The sequence below is a fragment of the Ovis canadensis genome, chromosome 13 (assembly GCF_042477335.2).
Source record: "Ovis canadensis isolate MfBH-ARS-UI-01 breed Bighorn chromosome 13, ARS-UI_OviCan_v2, whole genome shotgun sequence".
NCBI lineage: Eukaryota > Metazoa > Chordata > Mammalia > Artiodactyla > Bovidae > Ovis > Ovis canadensis.
In genome coordinates this window covers 97346825-97370534 of record NC_091257.1, presented here as the reverse complement: position 1 = coordinate 97370534, position 23710 = coordinate 97346825, and the positions used below count along the sequence as shown (strand labels likewise).

The 23710-nt window shown below is 44.4% G+C and overlaps 1 protein-coding gene across 6 annotated transcripts in view; it reads right to left on the bottom strand.

The window, feature by feature from the left end:
* Positions 1-23710, bottom strand: part of DOK5 (docking protein 5) — a 146371-nt gene that overhangs the window by 54324 nt on the left and 68337 nt on the right. For 5 of the 6 annotated variants that reach the window (XR_011248049.1, XM_069547062.1, XM_069547064.1 and 2 more), the window contains 3 exons: positions 6199-6313; positions 5998-6117; positions 2851-3040 (listed from right to left, as the gene is read on the bottom strand). Coding sequence is in view for 5 of the 6 variants with exons in the window: in XM_069547062.1 (XP_069403163.1) it covers positions 2851-3040; positions 5998-6117; positions 6199-6313 (425 nt within the window). In the remaining variant the exon portion in view is untranslated. Of the gene's footprint in view, positions 1-2850; positions 3041-5997; positions 6118-6198; positions 6314-9465; positions 9491-23710 lie in introns of those variants that run through there. The other variant, XM_069547066.1, reaches the window with a different exon arrangement.

The window sequence follows — 23710 nt, the reverse complement described above, 5'->3', positions numbered from 1 at the left end:
TACAATAACACTCACATACAGACCCCTGCATGCTTACAAAATAACACACACACACACCCTTGCACGTGTGTAAGCAGGGGTGTAATAGCACACATACACACACACCTCCCTGCATGCTTACATAATCACACACACACACACAAACACACACACACCCTGCTTAAACAACTCTGTGGCTTCCAACCTACCTCACTTGGGAGAAATATCAAAGGCTTTAAAATAATCTAGTTCCCTAGCAGTTCCGCTAGATGTCAACATGAAGTTCTACTTTTGCAAAAGCTAGGAGAACATTAAAAAACCTGGAAGACTCAGATAATTTGAAAAAAGTTTCACAGTCATGAGATACTACAAAGGTTCAGTTTTCAGGCTTTTGGAAATGACCACAAAATGTCACAAATCCCCTTTTCCTATTACTGTTTCCTATAAACAGGGTGTAGAAAGGAAAAATGGAAAAATATGAATTCTGGAATAAATGCTGCCCAACTGGAGAAGGGAATGGCAAGCCACTTCAGCATTCTTGCCTTGAGAACCCGATGAACAGTATGAAAAGGCGAAATGATAGGACACTGAAAGGGGAACTCCCGGGTCAGTAGGTGCCCAACATGCTCTGAAGCTGAAACTCCAGCACTTTGGCCACCGCATGCGAAGAGTTGAAAAGGAGAGTCTCCTTCACTGGAAAAGACTCTGATGGTGGGAGGGATTGGGGGCAGGAGGAGAAGGGGACGACCGAGGATGAGATGGCTGGATGGCATCACCGACTCGATGGACATGAGTGTGAGTGAACTCTGGGAGTTGGTGATGGACAGGGAGGCCTGGTGTGCTGCGATTCATGGGGTCACAAAGCGTCGGACACGACTGAGCGCCTGAACTGGCTGACTGACTGACAGAAAATGGGCCCTTCACATGCTGTTCGATGCAGGGCTCTCCAGCAGGCCAGCATGGAATACGAGGGGGGGTGATGTGAGGTGCACAGCCAGCAGAGAAGCCTGCTTTCCCTGACAAAACACCTTCCATACCCAATTTCACTGGTCACAGTTTATACATAAATGCTTTTGGAGGGAATCCTGGTGGTCCAGTGGTTAGATCCTTCACTTCAACTGCAGGGGGCAGGGTTCAATCCCTGGTTGGGGAACTAAGATCCCACAAGTCACGAGGCATGGCCGAAAATATTAAAAACGATAAAAAATGATTTCTGACACCGACACAGGGAGAAATACCCATCTTCCCAAACAAATTCTTAATTTTCTATCAAGATTTTCCCATAAGGGTAATAAACAAGTAATTCTGACTTAAGGACACTGCTCTACAGATTAAAGTTTTACTTGCTACTGCAAGAAATGCTGTGTCTCTGAGCAACTCACTGATGTGTTTATACCATTTCCATTTCCAGGTTCCTAAAATATAAACAGACCAGAGAAGAGGTGCATGGGTGAGAAGGCTTTAAACACTTTCTAGGACAATTGTAAGAGCGCTGATTCGATCATGTACCTGAAAAGCGAATTTTAAATAACTGGGCTATGTTTATGCTGAGGTGAGCAGATTAGTGTGAGTGGAGCATTACTGTGGCGTATTCACATGGAGCAGGCCTTTAGGTGTTTAGAAGTCATGTCATTATTCTTATTATGTGAAGTGCCATGCTCCTGTGAGGGGAGAACTGTCCACTTTATAAACCAAAAACAAAAACCTTTTAAAGTCACGAGTTCATTTTTTTCAACTTTAAAATCAGGCCATATACAGAAGAACTTGGATTTCTTAAAATTTAGAAAGAAAGACTGAGGGCAGGAGGAGAAGGGGACGACAGAGGAGGAGATGGCTGGATGGCGTCATCGACTCGATGGACATGGGTTTGGGTGGACTCCAGGAGTTGGTGATGGACAGGCAGGTCTGGCGTGCTGCGGTTCTTGGGGTCGCAAAGAGTCGGACACGACTGAGCGCCTGAACTGAACTGAACTGAGTCATTTAAAATTCTAAAACATAACATTTAATCTCAGTGTTTCCAAAAAAGAGCCTACATCCTGAGGAAAGAGGGGTGACAATAAGATGCTGATTAGACTAATGTTTTGCAGCTAATGATCAACCCCATATTACTGCACCCCCTTCTCTCTCGAAAATTAACTTTGAAAAGGAAACAGGAAAAGCCTCAAAAGTGCTTATTAGCTATTACAGTAAGCAAGTTGTGAAATCAGTCTCTTCTTAATATCAGTGTCATTCATTACTATGTGAGAAAAATAGATTAAACTTAACAGTGCAACTGGAGAAGTGTCAGCAGCCCCTCACGTTGACAATCTACCACAGCTAGCTCAGGGAGGAAACACACACATCAAAATAGAGGTTTTCCGAAAACCAGGAAGTTGGCCTCTGTCCAGCATGACCCAGGAAGAGTACAATTGTACCACTGGTACCTACTTTAACGTCAGCCTGTGGTATGGGCTCAAACCGTGTAATGAAAGTTTCACATCACGTTCATGAAACATTAGCCCCCTCCCTGGAAAACAAAGCCGTGCTGAACACACGAACGATGGTTTAGTTGGTAAAGAATCTGCCTGCGATGCGGAGACACGAGTTCAGTCCCTGGGTCCAGAAGGCCCCCTGGAGGAGGAAAAGGCAACCCAGCCCAGTGCTCTTGCCTGGAGAATCCCATGGACAGAGGAGTCTGGTGGGCTACAGTCCGTGGGGTCACAGAGGCGGACACGACTGAGCGACTAAACCGCCACCACGCCATTCACAGCGTCGCAGTCACAGGCCCAGGCGTCTCCCCCGTGTGCTGTGTGCTGGATCTCACAGGAAAACCCAGGCCTCACATGACGTGAACTTCGGGAAAAAACGTAGAAAAACAGTCATGGAACTCACCTCCCTGCCTCAAAAGTGAACCAGGAAGCATCTCGCCCATACCGCCGCAGCGCGCTTAGCGGCCAAGAGATGAGTTTGACTCTGGGATTCTGGGCGTCCCAAAGACAGATGTGCTCATATGTGATCTGCAAGGCACATTCGCCATGTACATCTAAGTTAGGAGATGGCATCAAATACACACTGAATCTCTCTGGGAGAAAAACAAAAGGTTAGTCTAAAATCCCCAGGAATAACACATCACAGACACTGCAGGAACAAAGAGGCATTTCAAAACAATTCAAGCTCTTATTCTAGGTTCTGGTTGAACATTCAGGAAGATAAACCTTTCTCATAAATCAACACTTCCAGAAAATGCTTTTCTAAATGAAGACTACATTAAATAACGTAAGAAAGATACAGTCTGCTGGTCACTGTACATGCAACACTCTTTACATGAGCAAAGATCATTTTTAGAATATTTTAGCTTGCATGATGAAAATTTTGCATCCCAGTAAGAGACTCTAACAATGAAACCATTAAAAACAATTTTTTTCCTGCCAAGTACTTGTTAATTACACCCACACTTTTGTGTTCACAAAAGATGCAGGTGCAAAATCATTGTTGCATGGTTTATTGATATTAAAGTTATATTAATCAATTTATAATTTTCATAACACTATTCTACCTCAAATTATTTAAATAAAACTAATGCTATGCACTTAACTGACCAACAGTTTGGAAAAATTCCAATGTATTTGGACTCATTTTAACAAAGAGCTCTCGTTAGCCAAATACTGGAAAGAGCTATTCATTTGCTTATTTGTGTGACTTAAAATTTCACCATGATTACTCTGAATAAACTACTTGGCTTATTACTACAACTGAATTTTCATCCCCACAGATACAGTCATGGTATTTCTCTTACATTTCTACAAAATTCATTAATTCAGGAAGTTATAGAGTCTAAATTTTGAATGAAATATGAACAAAAGTATTATTACTACAGCAAATACTTTTTAATCTATTTGTCATTACAATAGACTGCCTGCATCTGAGGAGATAGTAGACACTAATAATATCACTGGTATTCCAAATTAATAAAAAGTCAACAGAATTTTCATAGACTTAAGTTTAAGAAACAAGAGTGTCAAGATTGTTTACAAATGTATTCAAGCATCTATGCTGCAAATTTTCTAAGTTATTTTAAACTCCCAATAAGCAGACGTTTGCTGCTTTCTAGCAACTATTATTTTAAAAGTAAACTCTAATGGAGTAAATTTCTACCTGGAGAGCTCTGAAATAAGAAAGACTGTCATCAATAAGCAGAAAATAAGAGTCCATGGGATCGCAGAGTCGAACATCACTTAGGGACTAAACAAAAACCGTAACAGAGATCTTTCCCAACCCACTCACTTGGAAGTTCCGTGATTACCTTGTCCAAGAATAACAGTAACATTGGTAGAGTGACCACTTTAATTACAATAATTTTAAGTCATACAGTTAATCTTGCAAAATTCCTCAAAAGACAGAGCTGAGTTTTGTTATAAACCCTAGTAGTTATATACCAGAGGTATTCTTATTCCTATTTGACAGAACAGGAAACTGAGGCTCAGAAAATTGGTACCGAAGGGCAAGTCCTAACATGCTTAGCCGCTCAGACATGTCCGACTCTGCGACCCCGTGGACTGCGGCCCGCCAGGCTCCTCTGTCCTTGGGATTTTCCAGGCAAGAATACTGGAGTGGGTTGCCATTCCCTTCTCCAGAGGATCTTCCTGACCCAGGGATCAAACACAGGTCTCCTGAACTGCAGATGGATTCTTTACCATCTGAGTCGCCAGGGAAGCCCAAGCCCTAGGGACAGGCAATTCGTGAACTCAGTTTGGGGCACTCTCTGAATATAGCTTTGCGGATATAAACTGTGCAAGGCAAGGGCTGCTCTGGGCACTCTAAACAAATAACCAGTGCCTGCCGCGTTTTCTCTGTATGTTTGGTTGCAAGAGCATTTGGAGTTAGTGGACTCCGGAGGGAGAAGCCTGGGGCATGTTTGTGTGACCTTGGTTAATGACTTCACCTCTCTGCAGCTCAGTTTCCCAGTCTGCAAAGAGGCTGCTCTGAATCAGCCAGCTCGCCTCAGACTTTATCAATAACACTTCCCTGGAGGCGGATTATGGCAGACATGGTGCATCTCAAAGAGCTGCCAACTGTAAACGCGTCATGAAGACACAGTTCCGATTGGGGGGGAGGGCATTTTTCTCACTAACAATTGGACTGTGAATCCACAGAAGGGGTCAGCACAATCCCACCTCGGCCATGGTCATGATCAAGCCAGGTGACCCTCAGCCTCTTTGGCTGTGATATATCCTCACAGATCAAGTCAGCAGGCTAGTGAGGAACTCTAGGGGTCAATCTATCCTATCACAAGACATTTGGAGACAAAGAAATGATTCCTCGCCTCCAAATTCATACTGCAAATCAATAGTGAGTTTCACTGAAGTGTTCATGAACATTTTGGTCATTATTATTTATCATGATATACTCCCAGGTTGAGTGTTGAGCTCAAAGAGTTGGCTCAAGTGTTTCAGTTTAAAAAAAAAAAAAATCACAGATTTTAGGTGGGTTTACTCTTGATGAAAAATTCAGGAAGTCTGGATTCTATTAAAAACACTGGAAAGCATTCAATAAAAATTTAAAGTGGAAGGAAAGGAAGACAAAAACCCACTGCACTGTAAAACGTGTACCCCATAAACACAGGCCCAGGAGTACGGGTCTAGAATCAAGCCCTAGTTACTGGACCTGACGCCAGATCTTTAGCTCTTTTAAGCTTCATTCTCCTCATCTGCAAATGGGAGGTGACAGGACTTATATCAGAGTGTGCTGGGAAAACTAAATGATCTGATGCATCTTCCAAAGAAACTGATAGAGAAGCACGGCAGGTTTCTCCTGGCTTCCAGCTGACGCGGTCAGTGTAGGTGCCGTCCTGTGAGTCACCACACACATCTTGAGAAACACGCGGAAACTCTAACCGAGGTTTAGGTGAAATGAATGAATTTTTACTTTTTCCTTTATGCACTGTTATAACTTCATAAGTTTTACATCAAGATGTCTTATGTTTCATTACATGGGGGAAGAAACAGTTTAAGAAAAGAGGAGAGGATTTTCTTTACGTACCACTCTGCTCTCTCTCAACTCCAGTGGCCAGTAAGTCAGGCTCTCCGAGGCTGATGTCATTGACCCGCGTCCCCACACACTCCATCTGGAGGACTTTGCACCACTCATCAGCCTCAAGATCTGCGGAGATGACAAAGATGAGCGCGGCTGCCCGGCGCCTGCTGGGGAGCAAAGAGCCAGGGCCCCCGCCCGCCGACAGACCTGATTCGCAAGCGAAGGTCTTGGAGGTGTCATCACTGAAATGAATCCCGACGGCGTGCTTCTTGGTGCTTTTTGGCAGCCGAGCTACGCTCTTCACGTTGTTGAGTTCTGTAACCTGAAAAATGAACCACAGTGAGCTAGAGGACAGAAAGAAAGCTCCCCATTGACACCAGCACACCGAGCAGAAGGGAGAAGGCCCGTCCCCGGGGAACACAAAGGGGGCTTGCCCGGAAGAAGAGTGCGTCCGGGATGAGTTATTTCAGTGTCGTCCTCAAAGCCCTAGCACGGAGGTTAACACATTCTCTCCCCTTGTCAGATTTCTCTGAGGCTAACAGGTGGCACAGCCGCAGGGCTTCACAGAGGTAGGTGCTTGCTTCATATATACACCTTTTCAGTTGGAGTGTGACTGTTTTACAGAGTGAATAAATTGTGTGCATGCACTTAGCCCTCCCTCGGGAGTCTCCCCTACCCCCGACTGCAGCTCCCAGGCCAGAGCACCCAGCTGGGCTCCCGGTGCTGCCCGGCAGGTGCCCGCTAGCGCGCTGGATGAAGCCCAAGCTGGAATCAAGAGTGCCGGGAGAAATATCAACCACCTCAGATATGCAGATGACACCACTCTTAGGCAGAAAGTGAAGAAGAACTAAAGAGCCTCTTAATGGACGTGAAAAGGGGAGAGTGAAAAAGTTGGCTTAAAACTCAACATTCAAACAACTAAGATCATGGCATCCTGTCCCATCATTTCTTGGCAAATAGATGGGGAAACAGTGGAAACAGTGAGAGACTTTATTTTGGGGGGCTCCCAAATCACTACAGATGGTGACTACAGCCATGAAATTAAAAGACACTTGCTCCTTAGGAGAAAAGTTATGACCTACCTAGACAGCATATTAAAAAGCAGAGACATTCCTTTGCCGACAAAGGTCCATCTAGTCAAAGCTATGGTTTTTCCAGTGGTCATGTATGGATGTGACAGTTGGACCATAAATAAGGCTGAGTGCCAAAGAATTGATGCTTTTGAACTGTGGTGTTCAACTGTGGTGTTGGAGAAGACTTGAGAGTCCCTTGGACTGCAAGGAGATCCAACAAGTCCACTCTAAAGGAGATCAGTCCTGAATATTCACTGGAAGGACTGATGCTGAAGCTGAAGCTCCAATACTTTGGCCACGTAATGCAAAGAACTGACTCATTTGAAAAGACCCTGATGCTGGGAAAAATCCTCCTGAAGGCAGGAGGAGAAGGGGACAACGGAGGATGAGATGGTTGGATGGCATCACTGACTCAATGGACATGAGTTTGAGCAAGCTCCTGGAGTTGGTGGTGGACAGGGAGGCCTGGTGTGCTGCAGTCCGAGGGGTTGCAAAGAGTCAGACACGACTGTGTGACTGAACTGAACTGAAACTTTACAGTGCTGTCTTTGTATAGAGATTCACCAGATAAAATGTAAAAAGTTCTTCAAAGTGTAACAACATCAAGAAGTGTATGCTCAGTCATGTCTGACTCTTTGCAATCCCATAGACTGTAGCCCACCAGGCTCCTCTGTCCATGGGATTCTCCTGGCACGGATACTGGAGTGAGTTGCAATTTTCTCCTCCAGGGGATCCTCCTAAACCAGGTATGAAACCAGCATCTCCTGCATTGGCGGGCAGATTCTTTACCACTGAACCACCTGAGAAGAACTAACATCAAGGAGAACCACTCACACACAATTGCAGGAGAGTCACATTCCCGTCTCAAGACTCTTCCTTGCATCCCTTCGTCCATCAGAATATCTACTCTCCACTTACTCATTCATTCACTCATTCATTTTTAAAATTTGCTCTGTGTCAAGCGCTGTTCTGTTAACTAGGGATAAGATATGGAAATTCTGTGCATTGTTAGTGAGAATGTAAGGCGATGCAGCTGCTATAAAAAATACATGAAGGCTCTTCAAAAAATTAAAACCAGAAGTACCATGTGGTCCAACAGTCCCACTCTGGGGATGTATATTCAAAGGAGATGAAAACAGTACCTCGAAGCGGGTGTTCTCACTCCTGCTTTTAGTTTATTTACAACAGTCGAGACACAGAAGCAACCTAACTGTCCACTGGTGGACGAGCAGAGACGCTGCGGGACACGCCCGCCGCTGCTGCTGCTGCTGGGTCGCTTCAGTCCCGTCTGGCTCTGTGTGACCCCATGGACAGCAGCCCACCAGGCTCCCCCGTCCCTGGGATTCTCCAGGCAGGAACACTGGAGTGGGTGGGACATGCCCGCTGCTGCTGCTGCGTCGCTTCAGTCGTGTCCGACTCTGTGCGACCCCACAGACGGCAGCCCACCAGGCTCCCCCGTCCCTGGGCTTCTCCAGGCAAGAACACTGGAGTGGGTGGGACACGCCTACAGGAGGGTATTATTCAGCCTTAAAAATATTATTTTCTTCCCCTTGTACTTCTTTTTAAATGCTATCTACTGTTCATGGCAAGCAATACTAGTTTCTGTTGATGGTAGTAAGGAAATGTTCTCTTACAGTGAATTTATTTAAACGAAGAAGTGATCTGATTTCAAGCAAAATATTAAGTAAATGGGAGTAAAGGTGATACTATTACCAAGTGCAAGCTCACGCTTCTAGTCCCATGTCAGACCAATGCATTGGAGACTAGGAGTTGAGGCAAGGAGAGAGCTGGCTGACCGAGAAGAGGGCAGACTAATGTCTCGAAACAGCCATCTTACCAGGGTCTGGATGCCAGGTTCTTTCATAGATCTGAGATGGGAGAGATAGGGAGCAGAGTGAAAAGGCCATTAATCTCACAAATGCCTCCTAGAATGGCAAGCCTCAGGCAGAGGATGTGCTACTTTCTTTCTTCCTGCCATCCACAAGAGGACAAGGTTCTGAACAAAGGCATTTTAGTTTAAGGGTCAGACAGAGGGACAGAATTCTGTGAGACAGGCCATGGTGCATGATTATAATAACAAAAGCAACGAAAAGCAAGTCAAAGAAACAGTTCCAACATGGACTCCGAACTGGCTTGTCCCTGCAACAATACTGTGACAGCAAGTCAGTTCAGCTCAGTCGCTCACTCGCGTCCGACTCTCTGCAGCCCCACAGACTGCGGCACAGCAGGCCTCCCTGTCCATCACCAACTCCTGGAGTTTACTCAAACTCATGTCCAGTGAGTTGGTGATGCCATCCAAGCATCACAACAAACAGTTATGAATAAATGAAAAAGGACTAAAAATTAGGAAAAACACCATCAATCCATTACTCCTAACCTAACACCACTGTTACAAACTGACTTGCATCTACTTTTCCACAAATTGGACAGTCCAGGTGATAACCAAGGGTCCTAAAGGTCGACAGTCAGCGGAAGAACTCTCCTTTGCTTGGCAGCAGCGTGACAACAGATCCCAACAGAACCTCGGGAAAGATCCGGTGCCCACTTCACATCCCAGAGGTCGTGCGTCTGAGCAGGACCACTTGCTTCCCTTTCGCCTGTTTTCTCCATTTCACAACCGCACATCCTAAGTGAAGAAGACAGCAAGACACTGCAAGCGTCATGACCAGATCTGAAATACAAGTGAGAATTATGATTTAAAAGTCAAAAGAACTGTTCCTGAAAGACAGCTAAGATGAGACAAATGTTCATTACTAACAGAGGATCTTGATATTGAGCAGAAAAGTAAAAGAAGTCAAATTTTGTGATGAAAATGGTATATAGAGTTTAAATATTTTTACCTACCCTGTTACAGAATCTTCATGCTAAGGCAAGAAGCGACCAAGGTGGACAATGAAAATTACTTCTGTTTATTTCTGGACTGCTACCTGTCTGATTCCTCTTTCCAGTTAATCTGTGACCTCTCAATCTCTAAACTTCCTTTTCCTTTTCTGGGTGTATTTAAGCCTTCTGATTCCAGAGATTTCTCTCTCGAAATGGAGCTAAATTCTAATCCATTTTGGCCAAAATGGAGCCAAAGGAGACGAGAGACATGTGTACAGCTTACTGAAAAAGTCAATATGAGGGCCTTTGAAATGCTCGATTTTCTTTAGAAATTGGCTGCTTACTTTCAAAGCCCGGGTTAGCTTCAGGCTTAATTTGATATACCCCGGGGCAATAGTCAATCCTTGGACTCATTCAGAACTCATGGAAGATCATGGTTCCCTGAAAATTTCTCTGGGAAGAGATAATGGACCCTAAATCGGAGCTTTCCTGACACATAAAGTACGTTCACAAACAGAGAGGATGGGAAGGTGGAGTGCAGGTAAGACTTGGCAAAAATGATTCTCTCTTTAGAATCTGGAGGGATTTCAAATCAGACCAAAGGCAAGCGCTGTGCCTCACGGCAACTTTCATTGTCTTCTTTTATCTATTTCCGGCCGCTCTGGGTCTCTGCAGCTGCGGGAGGCCGCCAGGGTCTCGTTGCCGAGCAGGGTCTCGAGGGCGCGTGGGCCCAGGAGCTGGGGTGCGGGGGCTAAGCTGCCCTGCAGCGGGTGTCGTCTTCCCGGACCAGGGAGCGTGCCCGTGCCCCTGCGTCGGCAGGTGGAACCTTCACCCCTGGACCACCTGGGGAATTCCTAACCTTCACTTTCCGGGTTGACTTACTTGTTCAAAATTCATCCATACTCTCCGTGCCCACACGACTTTTTCCTGAATGGCTTGGATATGGTCATGCAACTTGCTTTGGCTCATAGAATGGGAGCTTTAAAAGTATGTGTAAGTCAGTTCTTCTCTCCTTGAGTTCATTTCCCTCCTTACTCCTGGATGTTCAGACAGATGGACTACAACTGAGTCAAATTAACCCAGCTATGCTCAACACACCCACAGACCCACCACACTACCCAGACCCCTCAAACAATACGGGCAGAAGATAAGGATGAGTTGCTATAAGCTGCTAAGATTTTGGAATTGTTGCCAAAGCAAAAGTTGGCTAATACACTCTCTGTTTGATTTCCTTCTGGCCAAGAATTTCCATAGAGTTTTTCTCTCAAACCCCATTGTATAACTATATTACTGCTGGGGACTAGACTTCCTAGTCAAATATATAATAAGCCACTAGAACACTGGTCAGCAATTTTAATTTAGTGGTTGAATCACTTGGTTTTTAAAAAATTTTTTCAAAGGAAATCTTACAGTGTCACCATCATATAAACGTAGAACTCGTCTAATCCAACGAGGAAATGAATCTCATCCTACTCACCAGTTACAAATCCACTTCTCAAGGAGGTGCGCCTACTTCAGTCAACTGCAGAATGCTGAATGGCTACAGCGCAATACTGGATTCTCACAGTGGTATAGCATCCTTGGTACTATTATTAAACTCATTATATGAGGAGGAATAGTGAGAACGAGAGCAGAAACTTAATCATGATTTCTCAGGCAGAATGGAAGGACAGAGCAACATTCAAATCTAGAACTTCTGGCTTCTAGAAATGTCTGCTTTTTTCTAGCAGTACACTCCTCCATGTGTGCGCCTTAAAAAATATTAAAAGTAAATGAATAAATGTTACTGGCTGGATAAATGTGCAAATGGGTAAAGCTACAGATGCACAGGTTTGGAAACATTTAAAGACGTTTCTGCAAGTTATAAACCGTATCTTGAAAGAAAGAAAAAAAAAGAAATGTAAATCTTAATTCCTATGTAAAAATAAAGTACTTGTCAACTCAAAAGAAGACAGTCTGAGCTAAACTCATCTTTCCTATTCAGGCTTTAAAATGGTGAAGAAAACTCGGCTTTTCAAAAACCACTTGTTCTTTCGTGTGTGCATATGGCACCATGCTCTGTATCCCAAACCACAGCTCTAGTGAAGCTGGCGTGGAACAAGCGCAGGAGCCGAAATACGAGGCCCCACGGGTCCCGCACAAACAGTAAAAACAGAAATCTCGAGACCACAGTCCAGTGACTCTCGACACGTGTACACACCTGGGGAGCCGCCACTCAGATGGACACACAGAGCATCTCAGTCAACCCCGTCGCTTCCCGGAGCAGTACTGACCCCAGAGGAAACCACCACTCCCACCTCCATCCCCAATGGTTAGTTCTTCCTTCTAGAAAACTTTATATTAACATGCAAACCAAACTATATCACACGTGTCTTTCTATGTTTGGATTCTTAAATCCGGTATCACGTCTATGAGATGCATCCACGCTGGGCAATACTTTGGCATTATGTGAATATCCTGTTTCCCAATTACCTTTGAGAAAATTGTCTTAGCACCCAGTGAAGATTCTCATCTGCATCAAAATGCTGCTCTTTTTAGGCCAACTGGTTTGTCAGCCTAAGTCCATATACTTGTGACTGTCAGAGTCAAGATAAATATTGACACAGGATGCCTGAACTGTTCCCACAAGGAAGCCCAGGTCAAGAGTGTTACTAGAGCACTGACTGTTTTTTTTTTTTTTATTTTAAAGATGTGGGCGATGGCACTCAATAAGGTGAACGTGTTCAACTATCGAGAATTTACTGCACGCTTAGTGGACAGAAGCACCCGTACACCCTGTGAACATTTGGACATCCTCCTCCCTTTCTGGCTTCCCAAGTGGCGCGGGGTTGAAGAACCCGCCTGCCAGGGCAGGAGACCGGTTCGATCCCTGGGTCGGGAAGATTCCCTGGAGGAGGAAATGGCAAGCTGCTCCAGTATTTTTGCCTGAGAAGCCCCAGAGACAGAGGAGCCTGGCGGGCTGCAGCCCCTGGGCCGCCAAGAGCAGGACACGACTGACGCGCGTGCACACCCTCGGCGTTTCAAGTGGATCTGCCAGCACGTGAGCTGGTGTGCACGCCCGGGGAGCTCACTCGAGAAGGGAACCGAGCCATTCGTGGCTTGAGTCCATGCTCCGTCTCCCTGCAGGCGTTTCAGCAGGACAGTCAGCTGGAGGTTATCACAGAAGCGGGTTCTAACTGCAGTCACTGAGGATCTCAAGACCACCACTCATGGGTGAATACAGTGGCCCGTTTAGGTGACACCTCCAGAGCCTGTTGAGAAGGGATCCTTTGTGTCTTAGCCTTTCGGGGGCACATGCACACCGTCTGATGAGAGTCCTTCAATCCCCCACGCCTCTTAGTGAAGCATCCTTCTTTCAGCAGAGACTCCAGGCAGACGCCGAAGGCAGCCCAGCCTGCCTTTCCTGCACCAACGCAGAAAATGACAGAAGGCTACCTCGGTGGTGGTGTGCCTTCTGGCTCTAGCGTGTGATTGCTTTGGACGGCACTGCCTGAAAATCAGTCTGAACAAATTCTGATCCCCTTTCCTCAAGATAGAGTCCAACCACGGGGACTCCTCCCACACTCTGTGCTGGCCTAAGAGAAATGGATTTCTTCCCAGTAGCTGGAAGAAACGAAAAGTTGCATGCTGAAGTCTCCACCCAGCTCCTGCTTATCTAGTGGACAGTTCTTTGGAATATTCCTCCAAATATTGCCCTGTAGACACCACCTGCTGTGATGCTGCGTGCGTGCATGCTAAGCCACTTGAGTCGTCTCCAACTCTTTGTGACCCCAAGGACCTACCAGGCTCCTCTGTCCATGGGATTCTCCAGGCAAGAATACTGGAGTGCGTTGCCATGCCCTCCTCCAGGGGATCTTCCCGACCCAGGGATCGAACCCGCGTCTTTCAGGTCTCCTGCACTGGCAGGCGGGTTCTTCACCACTAGCACCTGGGAAGCCCAGTGTGGTGCTAGAGGGCCTTATACGGAAGAGACGCCACTCTGCTGAAACACAGGCAGTCACTCTTTGCTCGTTCCCTTTTCTGAGAAGCCCAACTGAGCTCCTCTCGCTTTTGCGGTCTTTTCAGCAGTCCCATCAAACAAGAGCACCTGGGTTTAGTCTTCCTTTGCTTGGAAACACTCTTCCCCTCGAGGAGGAAGTCGCAACCTGCCCCATCATCAGTGACTTCATCCAGGCGACGCTTTTGAGAACTGCAACAGGGGGACCTCCCTGGCGGTCCGGCGGTTAAGACTGTGCGCCTCCAACGCGGGGGGCGCAGCCCGGATCTCCAGTTAGGAAACTAAGATCCCACGTGCTGACAGGCCAGTAAAATAAAGTAAAATAAAAACAAAAGCGGGACACTCTCAGCTTACACGCCGACCTCTTGGCCCGGCGTTCATTCTTGCTTAGCGCTGACCAGTCACACCAGCACCCTATATATTTCACTTACACGTTTTATGTAAAGCAGAAGCAGAAGCAGGGTGCCACCTGCTCTATTCTCTGCTGTCTCCAGCACCAAGCTCAGTGCCTCACACGGGTAAGCCCTCAACAAGAGCACGGTAAATGAAAGCCCCCCTCCCCACCCATCTTCATCACAAAGGAAAGGAGACTGTGAATTTGAGCAAACTCCAGGAGACAGTGGAGGACAGAGAAGCCTGGCGTCCACGGGGTCGCAAACAGTCACACACAACTTAGCGGCTGAACAAGAACAGGGGACCAAAGCCGGACCCCCTGCTTTGGGAGTGCAGTCTCAGCCACGGGGCCGCCAGGGAAGGGAGGGGGTCCCCCATGCAGGCAGAGCCTTGATTATATGCCAGATTTGGGGCTCTAAGCCCTCCATATTGATTATGTTGCTTGATTTTTCACATTTCTGACCAACTGTGAAATTCCTGCTGTACACAGAATGGGACTATCAGAGGGGAATTTGTTCACTCAGCTTGCAAACAGCAGAGCTGGGATTCAAACGTGGATAATCTGACATGGCACTTCAGTAAACCACCAAATGCCACCAGATGACTCCAGAAAGAAATCAGCGAGGCCATCGTTCCCGAGGGGGGCACTGTCATCCTGAAGTGGGTTGACAAGGGTGAGCAAGGGTTTATGAGGCAAAGAAACGAGAGAGGAATTTCCAGACCAAAGCTTCCCCACACAATCTCGAAACTGCAGCAGGACAGGAATAAGGGGAAGAGTGGTGGTGAGGACCGAGGCCGTGAAGGAAGACAACGTGCGAAGCGAGAGCAGCTGGGCTGGGGCCGAAAGGCACGGTGAGCAGCCGGCAAGAGTCACTGTGCGCCATGAAGTCCGCAGACTGCAGACAGGAGGTTTTACGCAGGACACGGGGGGTCGCATCTGCAGGCTGCAGGCCAGCGGTTCTCCATCCAGGGGAGAGCTTAAGATCTTGCCCTCGCCTCCTCCTTTCCAGGGAAAAGATTCCACAAAGTTCGGGGCTACTTTTGGTTGCCAAAACTAGGGGGTGCTCCCGGCACCTAGGGGGTAGAAGTCAGGAAATGCTGCTAAACATCCTGCAAAGAACAGGCCGGCTCCACACCAAAAATGTTAACAGCGCAGAGGGTGGAAAAACCCCGTTAGAGCGAAAGTGGAGAATGGACACGGCTAATGCGTCGCGCAGCTCGAGCGTGCTGTTCACATGCAACTGATGAGGATGGCGTCCTCGGGAGGTGAGCAGCGCGCCGCTGGCTGGGCCATACACGTGGCCTCAACCGTGGGGAAGGGTGGGAACGTGACCAGCGGGTGGAAACAAGGCCCAGAGAGGCCAGGAGACAGCCAGGCAGTAAGCAGTTATGGCTTAGCCTAGCTTAGGGTGGGCGGGATGGAAAACAGGGAGCGCTAAAGAGCTACTGAATTCCTCCGCAGTTCTTGTTTGCTAACTCTCTGAGCATCAAAAACCCAGCACTGTGACTTCCTCAAAGGCAAGAGCGATATTCAGCACACCCCTAAATCTCTGATAAATCTTTAAGTATGCCATCCAGTTAGGAATTCCAAAAAAAAAAGAACTGACAAATTAATTTGGCTGTTTAAAGCCATATTCCAGATGTCTTATTCGTCATAAATGATAGCATTCATTGAAATAAATGTTTAACAGCCAGCAATTAACAAAGCGGCCATATTTAAAAGTCTAACTTGCTGCTGATATACGTTTGCATTAACAACTTGGAAAACAACGACAAATTACACAATTCAATTTTCCAAATGGGTTATTCTGTAACTAGACAGAGAAACTGCTGAAATTTCTTCTGGTGTTTCAAGGGAGGATTAATACAATCGGATTTTTTAAAAGTACACTCCCTTGAGGAGCTGGTATATTCCTGTCAGAATTACGCAATTAGTCAACGTTGCGTGGGAATATTAAATATGTTGCTGGTGTGCGGCAAAGTCAAAAGCCATTTAGGAAAACAAGGATTTGATTTCCAAGTTTTCCCCTTCTTTTGCTGATGGTAATTTACAGATGATGATTTATTTATGTTTACAGAGAGAAATGGAGACTGCTACCTAAAAGGCAATTTTTCTGCCTTGCTTTTGTAAGCTGTATCCTAATTATTTTTTCCCTTGTGGCACTGAATGAATTCAGTGAGCAATTCACTTTGTATATGCAAATTGCAAAGCTCTGCAGAAGCTTCAAATCATTTCATTCTAAAAAAATAAATAAAGCCATTATCCTACGGAAAATGAACAGGCATAAATCCCTTTAACTTCTGTAGGTTGCCTTTGAAACTAAGTCATGTAAAAGCAATACATTTCTGATTCTATAATGTCTCCTCAAGTACAGGATTCAAAACAATCCGTTACATGATTATTATTGTTATTACATTATCAGCTGAACTTTTCAGAGCGCTCTAAGAAGCTCTAATAAATATTCCCATTAAAATCTTCCTAAGGACTTCTTATAATGTGTTCCAAACATCTTAAGTGTATCGTATTGTCTTTCCTAAAAAAAAAAAGTACCAATGGTTTTAAAGCAGTGCCGGTATGCAAGGACAGATAAATTAAATAAGGAGACACATTCCCAGTTCTAATCAAAAGTTGTCAGCATAAAACATTTCTATCCACTAATCTCCCCTCAGGACCTGGAACACAGCAGTTTAAACAAACATTTTACAAAAGATTCCTTAAGAAAGAACCATCCTAGACAGTTAAATCCCAGCCCCAAGAGATGGTTTCATTCTTTCCAAATATATACACATGCCCTTGGTCACTTAAAATAAATTGGACTAGCGCCTGTCTGAGGTATAAATTTGGACTGTCTGCCCTGAAGAGTGGAGCTTTATTTGTACACGTGAAATAACTGAAATAATCTCTCCATATCATCTTTCTTAAAAATAAAAAGCCACATACACACCAAAGGGTACTTACCCGCAAAAGTCTGCATGTGAAATTTACAGAGAGAATGGAGTCTGGGGTGAGGGACACGTTCCTAAACTGGTCGTGGATGTGGGATTTTGGATAATCTATCTAGAGACAATTTGGCAGTAGTTACAAAACTGTTAAAGGTACAGGACATCTATCAGCTGACCACCCCACGTCCAGGAGATTTCCTCTCAGGAAGACTTGCATGGGTGCATAAAGATACAAGCACAAGTTTGTCGCCATAGTAGAATTTAAATTTATAAGATATTAGAAATTATTCTGCCCATCAGAATATGGTATTTTTCAACAGGTTGTGGTGTATCAATATTAAAGAGTACTCTGGATCTGTTAAATTAATGAGGTGTAGCCACTAATTATTGACTTAGAATGGTAGTCAAAGCATGAGAGAAAGGGCATAACTAATGTGGCCATTTGTCATGTCTCATAAATGCGAATATTCTGAATGTGAAGCAAGTCACTACTAGCAGTTACCTAAGGACTGACTACAGGCTCCTCAAAATGTCCCGGGGAATCTGTAACTACGGTCTCCTTAAACACAATACGCATAATATGCAATGAATTACTGAATTTTTGCTTTAAAAATGTGATCTATATATGTGTGAGAATTTGTTTCTATTTGTATACAGAGGAAAAAAACGGTCTGAAAAGTACACATTAATCCATCAGTGTTTTTTCCGAAGGACAGGGACTAGGGTCCACGACAGTATTTTATTTACTTTTTTTCATTTTACTCCATGCACTTCAGAATTGTTTACATTTGTTACAAGAAACATGTACGATATTTACAATTTTTAAAAATAATAATAAGAAAAAGAAAAAAGAAATCTGCAAAAAGTTGTAAAATGAGGTAGAGGAATCATCACCCTTTGGTCAACATATCCTGTACTTTCTCCCACACCCAAAAACCATTTGACTCATTTTTTACTGACTTAAGAAAACCCATCCTTCTCTGTCTGACATCACCGACAGAGAGCTTCTGTGTGTACCTGGATTATAGTCAAGTGTTTCCACATAAATACAAATGTGAAATCACATAGATAAGTCCTTGGAATTCAAGTTTTTAAGAAATTCATGTAAGAAATACATATAAATGGGGGGAGCAAGGGCATTTACATTCAATGAACTTTGTCCCTAAGTTTGTTTTTGCCTCGTTCCTTTTCCTTGTGTGCACACGTACATTTGTTAAGAACAGGACTAAGGCAAAAGCAAACTAACAGATCAGTGCCAGACTACACAGGTGACATTCTGATAAGCCCTCAAAACTTGAGGCTTTTTTCCAAAATACAAGGACCACTAATCAGTTCAAATGATTACTCAAATAATTGTGGGACAGGAAAATAAAAATTAAACCAGACGACTGTCTTACTGATCATAGGCCAAAGATGGCAAGTTTACACAAGAATTTAATGCAAAAGGGCTTTGAATTTAATCCAAATTAAATGAAATAATCACATATAAACTTAAGTAAACACGTACAGGATACAGAGGCTGAATGCTACCAAATGACAACAGAAGCTTAAAATTCAAACGAACGGAATGACCGTGTTCAGGAAATGAAAGACCTGAGATAGAAAAGACGCCAAGCTCTCCCACAGTTTGATTCACAGGCTTACTATAATTATTCAGAATTCTAACATGGGTTTTATAAGCACAGACAAATCTAAAATTTTATGGAGGAGCACTAACATAACTGAAATGACCTTAAAAAAGGGGAATAGCTGCAAGCGCTCATTCCTACCCAATATTATTAGTGTACATTTACAGTAATCAAGAGAACGTGATGCAGAGCTCAACGAAAAAGAACAGAAAACCCAGAAATACACCTGTGCTAATACCCAAACGGTTCTTGGCAAATGTACAAAAGCAGTTCGGTGGGAAAAGAACAGTTTTTTGTTTTGTTTTTTTTTTTTACAACAAAGAGCACTGGAATAATTGGACAACCATAGGTAAAAAGGAATAAACTCGAGCTACGCCTCACATCTTTTACAAAAATTAAACTCAAAATGAATCGTGAACTTAAATTTATAACTTAAATTATATACTATAAATTATAAATAATTTATGCTATATTATATAGTATAATTAAGTAGTATATATGTACTACTATATTATATATTAAATAATATATGCTATTATAAGTAATTTATACTGTAAATTATATTTTAGTATATAAATTATACTAAATATATACTAATAATAACTTAAAATTATAAAATTTTAGAAAAAGAAAATGTTCAGGATCCAAGGCTAAGCAAAGAATTCTTAGACTTGACACAAAAAGCATAATTCATATAAGTAAAAATTCAAACAGTGGATTGCATGAGAATTAAAACTTTTGTTCTGCAAAAGATCCTGTTTAGAGGATGAAAAGATAAGCTATGGAAAGGGAGAAAATATTTGCAACCACATATCTGACAAAGGACTGGAATCTATACTAAAAAAATACTCAAAACTCACTCATTAAAAAAGTTACTAAAAATTGGTAAAAATACATAAAGAGATATTTCATAGAAAAAGACGCACAGACAGCAATTAAAGAGCAGGAAAACGTATTCAATGTCATCAGACATGAGGGAATGCAAATTAAAACTGCCATGAGAAATGACTACGGAAAGGCTAAAGTAAATACAGTGACGCCACCCAACGCCGATGAAGATGCAGGAACACTGGATGGGTCGTTCGCTGCTGGTGGGAGTGTAAAATCCACAGCTGCCCGGTAAGGGAGGTTCGCAATGTCTTGTAGAACTAAACACACAGCCACCACATGATCCAGCAGTTGTACTCTTGGGAGTTTATCCCAGAAAAATAAAAACTTTATCCATAATGATAAAAAACTAGAACCAACCAAGATGTTCTCCAGTGGGGAACGTAACCACCTGCAGTAATCCATACTGTGGAACACTGGTTAGTGATAGACAGGAGGGGACTATTAAGACACATACCGCAGCAACCTGGAGAATCTCACAGGGATTGCGTTGTTCACAGGAGCACTGTTTACAACGGCTGAGACATGGAGCAGCCCAAGCACCCTTCCCAACTGGGTGAGAAAACGTGGTTTATGCACAGAGGAGTGTTCCTCAGCCATGAGCAAGAGTTTCACTCTTTCAGTTGCAGCAGTGTGCATGAACCCAAGAGCTCAGCTGGTAAAGAATCCACCTGCAAGGTGGGAGACCTGGGTTTGATCCAAGGGATTGGAAGATTCCCTGGAGAAGGGAAAGGCTACCCACTCCAGTATTCCGGCCTGGAGAATTCCATGGACTGTATAGTCCACGGGGTTGCAAAGAGTTGGACACAACTGAGTGACTTTCACTCACTAGAGAATATCACGCTTAATGACTTGTCAGAGGAAGACAAATACTGTATGATATCACTGTATGTGGAATCTAAAAAATAATACAAATGAATGTTTATGCAAAATAGAAACAGACTCACAGATATAGAAAACAAACTTGGGGTTACCGGAGGGGAGAAGCCAGCAGGGAGGGAGAAATTAGGGCTCTGGGATTAACAGGTACAAACTACCAACACTGCGTATAAAATAGATCAGCAAGAAGAGTACAGCAGTACCCCACAATAGAGGAGAATCTGCAGCAGTGCTGGAGCGCTTTTCGGATTCCACACGTAGGTAAGATGGTCTAATGCTTGTCTGCCTCCGTCTGACTTCACGTAGGACGACAGTCTCTAGGCCCATCCATGTCACAGCACTGGCGTTATCCATTCTGTTTTGTGGCTGAGTGGTCTCACTGAGTGTATATACCGAATCTTCACCGTCCTCGCGTCCGTCAGTGGACACTCAGGGTGCCTCCACGTCCTGGCTATTGCATCAGCAAACAGTGCTGCCGTGAACACGGGGGCGCGGGCATCTTTCCAAAGTATATTTTCCTCGGGATATGAGCCCAGGAGGGAGACTGCTGGACCAAATGGGCGCTCTCGTCTTAGTTTTAACAAGCAGCCAGACCGTTCCCCACAGCGGCTGTCCCAGCTCACATTCCCACCCGCCGTGCAGGAAGGTTCCCTCCTCTCCACACCCCTCCAGCATCTGCTGTTTCCAGATTTTCTGATGATGGCCATTCTGACTTGTGTGAGGTGCTAACTCATTGTTGATTTTATTTGCATTTCTCTGATAATCAGTGACGCTGGTCACCTTTTCATACGCTTTCCCGCCCTCAGTGTGTCTTCCTTGGAGAGATGTCTATTGGGATCTTCTGCCCATTCTCTGATGCGGCTGTCTGTATTTTCTGATAGTGAGCTGCATGAGCTGCTTGTGTGTTTAAAAACTGGAGATTAAACCCCATCGGTCGCTTTGTTTGCAAATATTTTTTCCCATTCTGTGGGCTGTCTTTTCATTTTGTTATGGTTGTCTTTGCTGTGCAAAAGCTTTTATGTTTAATTAGGTCCCATTTGTCGACTTTTGTTTCTATTTTCATTATTCTAGGAGGCGGATCAAAAAAGATCTCGCTGGGGTTTCTGTCAGAGAGTTCTGCCTTTGTTTTCCTCTAAGAGTTTGATTAAAAACAGAAACAGAGCGAGAGGCCTGGAAAATAAACTTCGTTACCAAGGGGGGGAGGGGCGGTAAACTGAGAGCCCGGGGCTGACACGCACGCGCACTATCGTGACAGACAGAACATGACCGCGGGAACCCGCTGCACAGCGCGGGGAGCGCCGCTCAGGGCTCTCTAACGCTCTGTACCGGAACACAGTCTAAGGAAGAGTGGGCATGTGCATTCGCATAAGTGATCCGCTTTGCTGGTGGACAGAGAGCCTGGCAGGCTACAGAGTCCGCGGGGTCACAGGGTTGGACATGACTGAGTGACTGAACCATGACTGACCATCACATCTGGAACTCACAGAACGCTCTAAGCCACCCTCCAATAAACGCTGCTGCTGCTGTGCCCTGGCTAGTCGTGCCCCACTCTTTGCCACCCCCATGCTGCGGTCCATAATCAATAAGTTAATTTGCCTATAATTAATTAATAAAAATAATTGAAAAAAATACTGAATAAATATGCAATAAGTATTGCATATTCCCTACACTTCGATAAATAAATGAGGTCAGGTTAATTAACAGAAGAAAAAAGAGAAAAAAGAAAGCAAGCTTCCCAAACCCAGGGCCAGCATACTATTTGCCTTGGTCTCAAAAACAACAGTTGACCATCATTCTATTTAGATTTCCTCCCAGTTGTTATTCACACCAAAAAAGTAAAAGTATGCACAGAAACGCTCAACCCCTTCTGCTTCGTGTGGGCCACTTGGCATTTGCTGGGTGAGAACAATAAACCAGTATTTAACGGGAAGGTCAAGAACTAAATTTAAAGTCGCTGGAGCCCCATATTTAAACTTAGTGATGCATGTCAATTATTTCTCAATAAAACCGGAAAGAAAGAAAAAATAAAGTCACTGGAGTCTTAATATTGCTACAATTACAGTTAATGAAATTCACAGCCGTTTCTGACAGCTCCTGGGGCTTGAGGGGCACGTCAGGAAAGAAGTAAAGACTTGAGCATAATGCTTCTGTCTGGGCACTAGTCACATATTTACTTTCCAGTTTTTCTGTGAGAGCACCTTTAGTTACCCTGCCAGTGGGCAGAGCACCAAGTTTTAAAATTCTACGGTCAATTTCCTTTTTACAAAACTGAAAAGAATCACATATGCGAAACTGGTGTGGTTCTCTGCCCCCCATAATATTCTCTTTGAAAGTGAAACTAAAGCAGCACTTCGTCCCCGCAGATGCCAGAGGTTTCCTACAGGAGATGGGGTCTGAGCCACAGCATCTCTGCGCTGATCGAGCAGCATAGCGTACAGCACTTCATTTCTTGCGGAAACTGCGTTTATTTGTATTCAAATAAACTCTGAAATCCGGTCACGGTGAGCTACTTATCACCCTAGTATTTTTATTATCAAGATTCATAAATTACACAGCATTTGCATAAAAAAATGCACATCTCAGAGTTACTCCAGCTTTTTATATGCCCCCGAGAGATTAATATTAAGTGTATCAGATCTGAAAGAGTGAGGAGGGTGAATTGGCTACAGGAACTCATCAAGGGCTTGGAGGCTTAATGGAGATAATTCTTCCGTTCTGATGCTTTGAACTTTGGTTAATGACTATTATAGATGAAAGAGACGGTGGCTTACCACATTCCCCAAAGATACGCACATTAAATTCTGCAGCCAGCAGGTAGGGGTTTGGGAAACAGGGCGAGTTTGCCCTTACACTCCCCTGGCTTGTTTCCCATGCACGAGAATCTTCCCAGTCCGCTCTGGTTCTACACTTGTGTCTGTTCTCAGAAACTTCCCAGTCCTGGCTTTCTCTACTCCCAGTGGCACGCATTTCCTCCAATCAGAATGCTTTTTCCTAGTTCCAGATGCCTCAGGACTCTCCGATGAGTTAAATGAAAGAGCGGCACACAGACGCCCACATCTATTCCCTGTCCTCTATGGGTAACACTCGCATCTTTT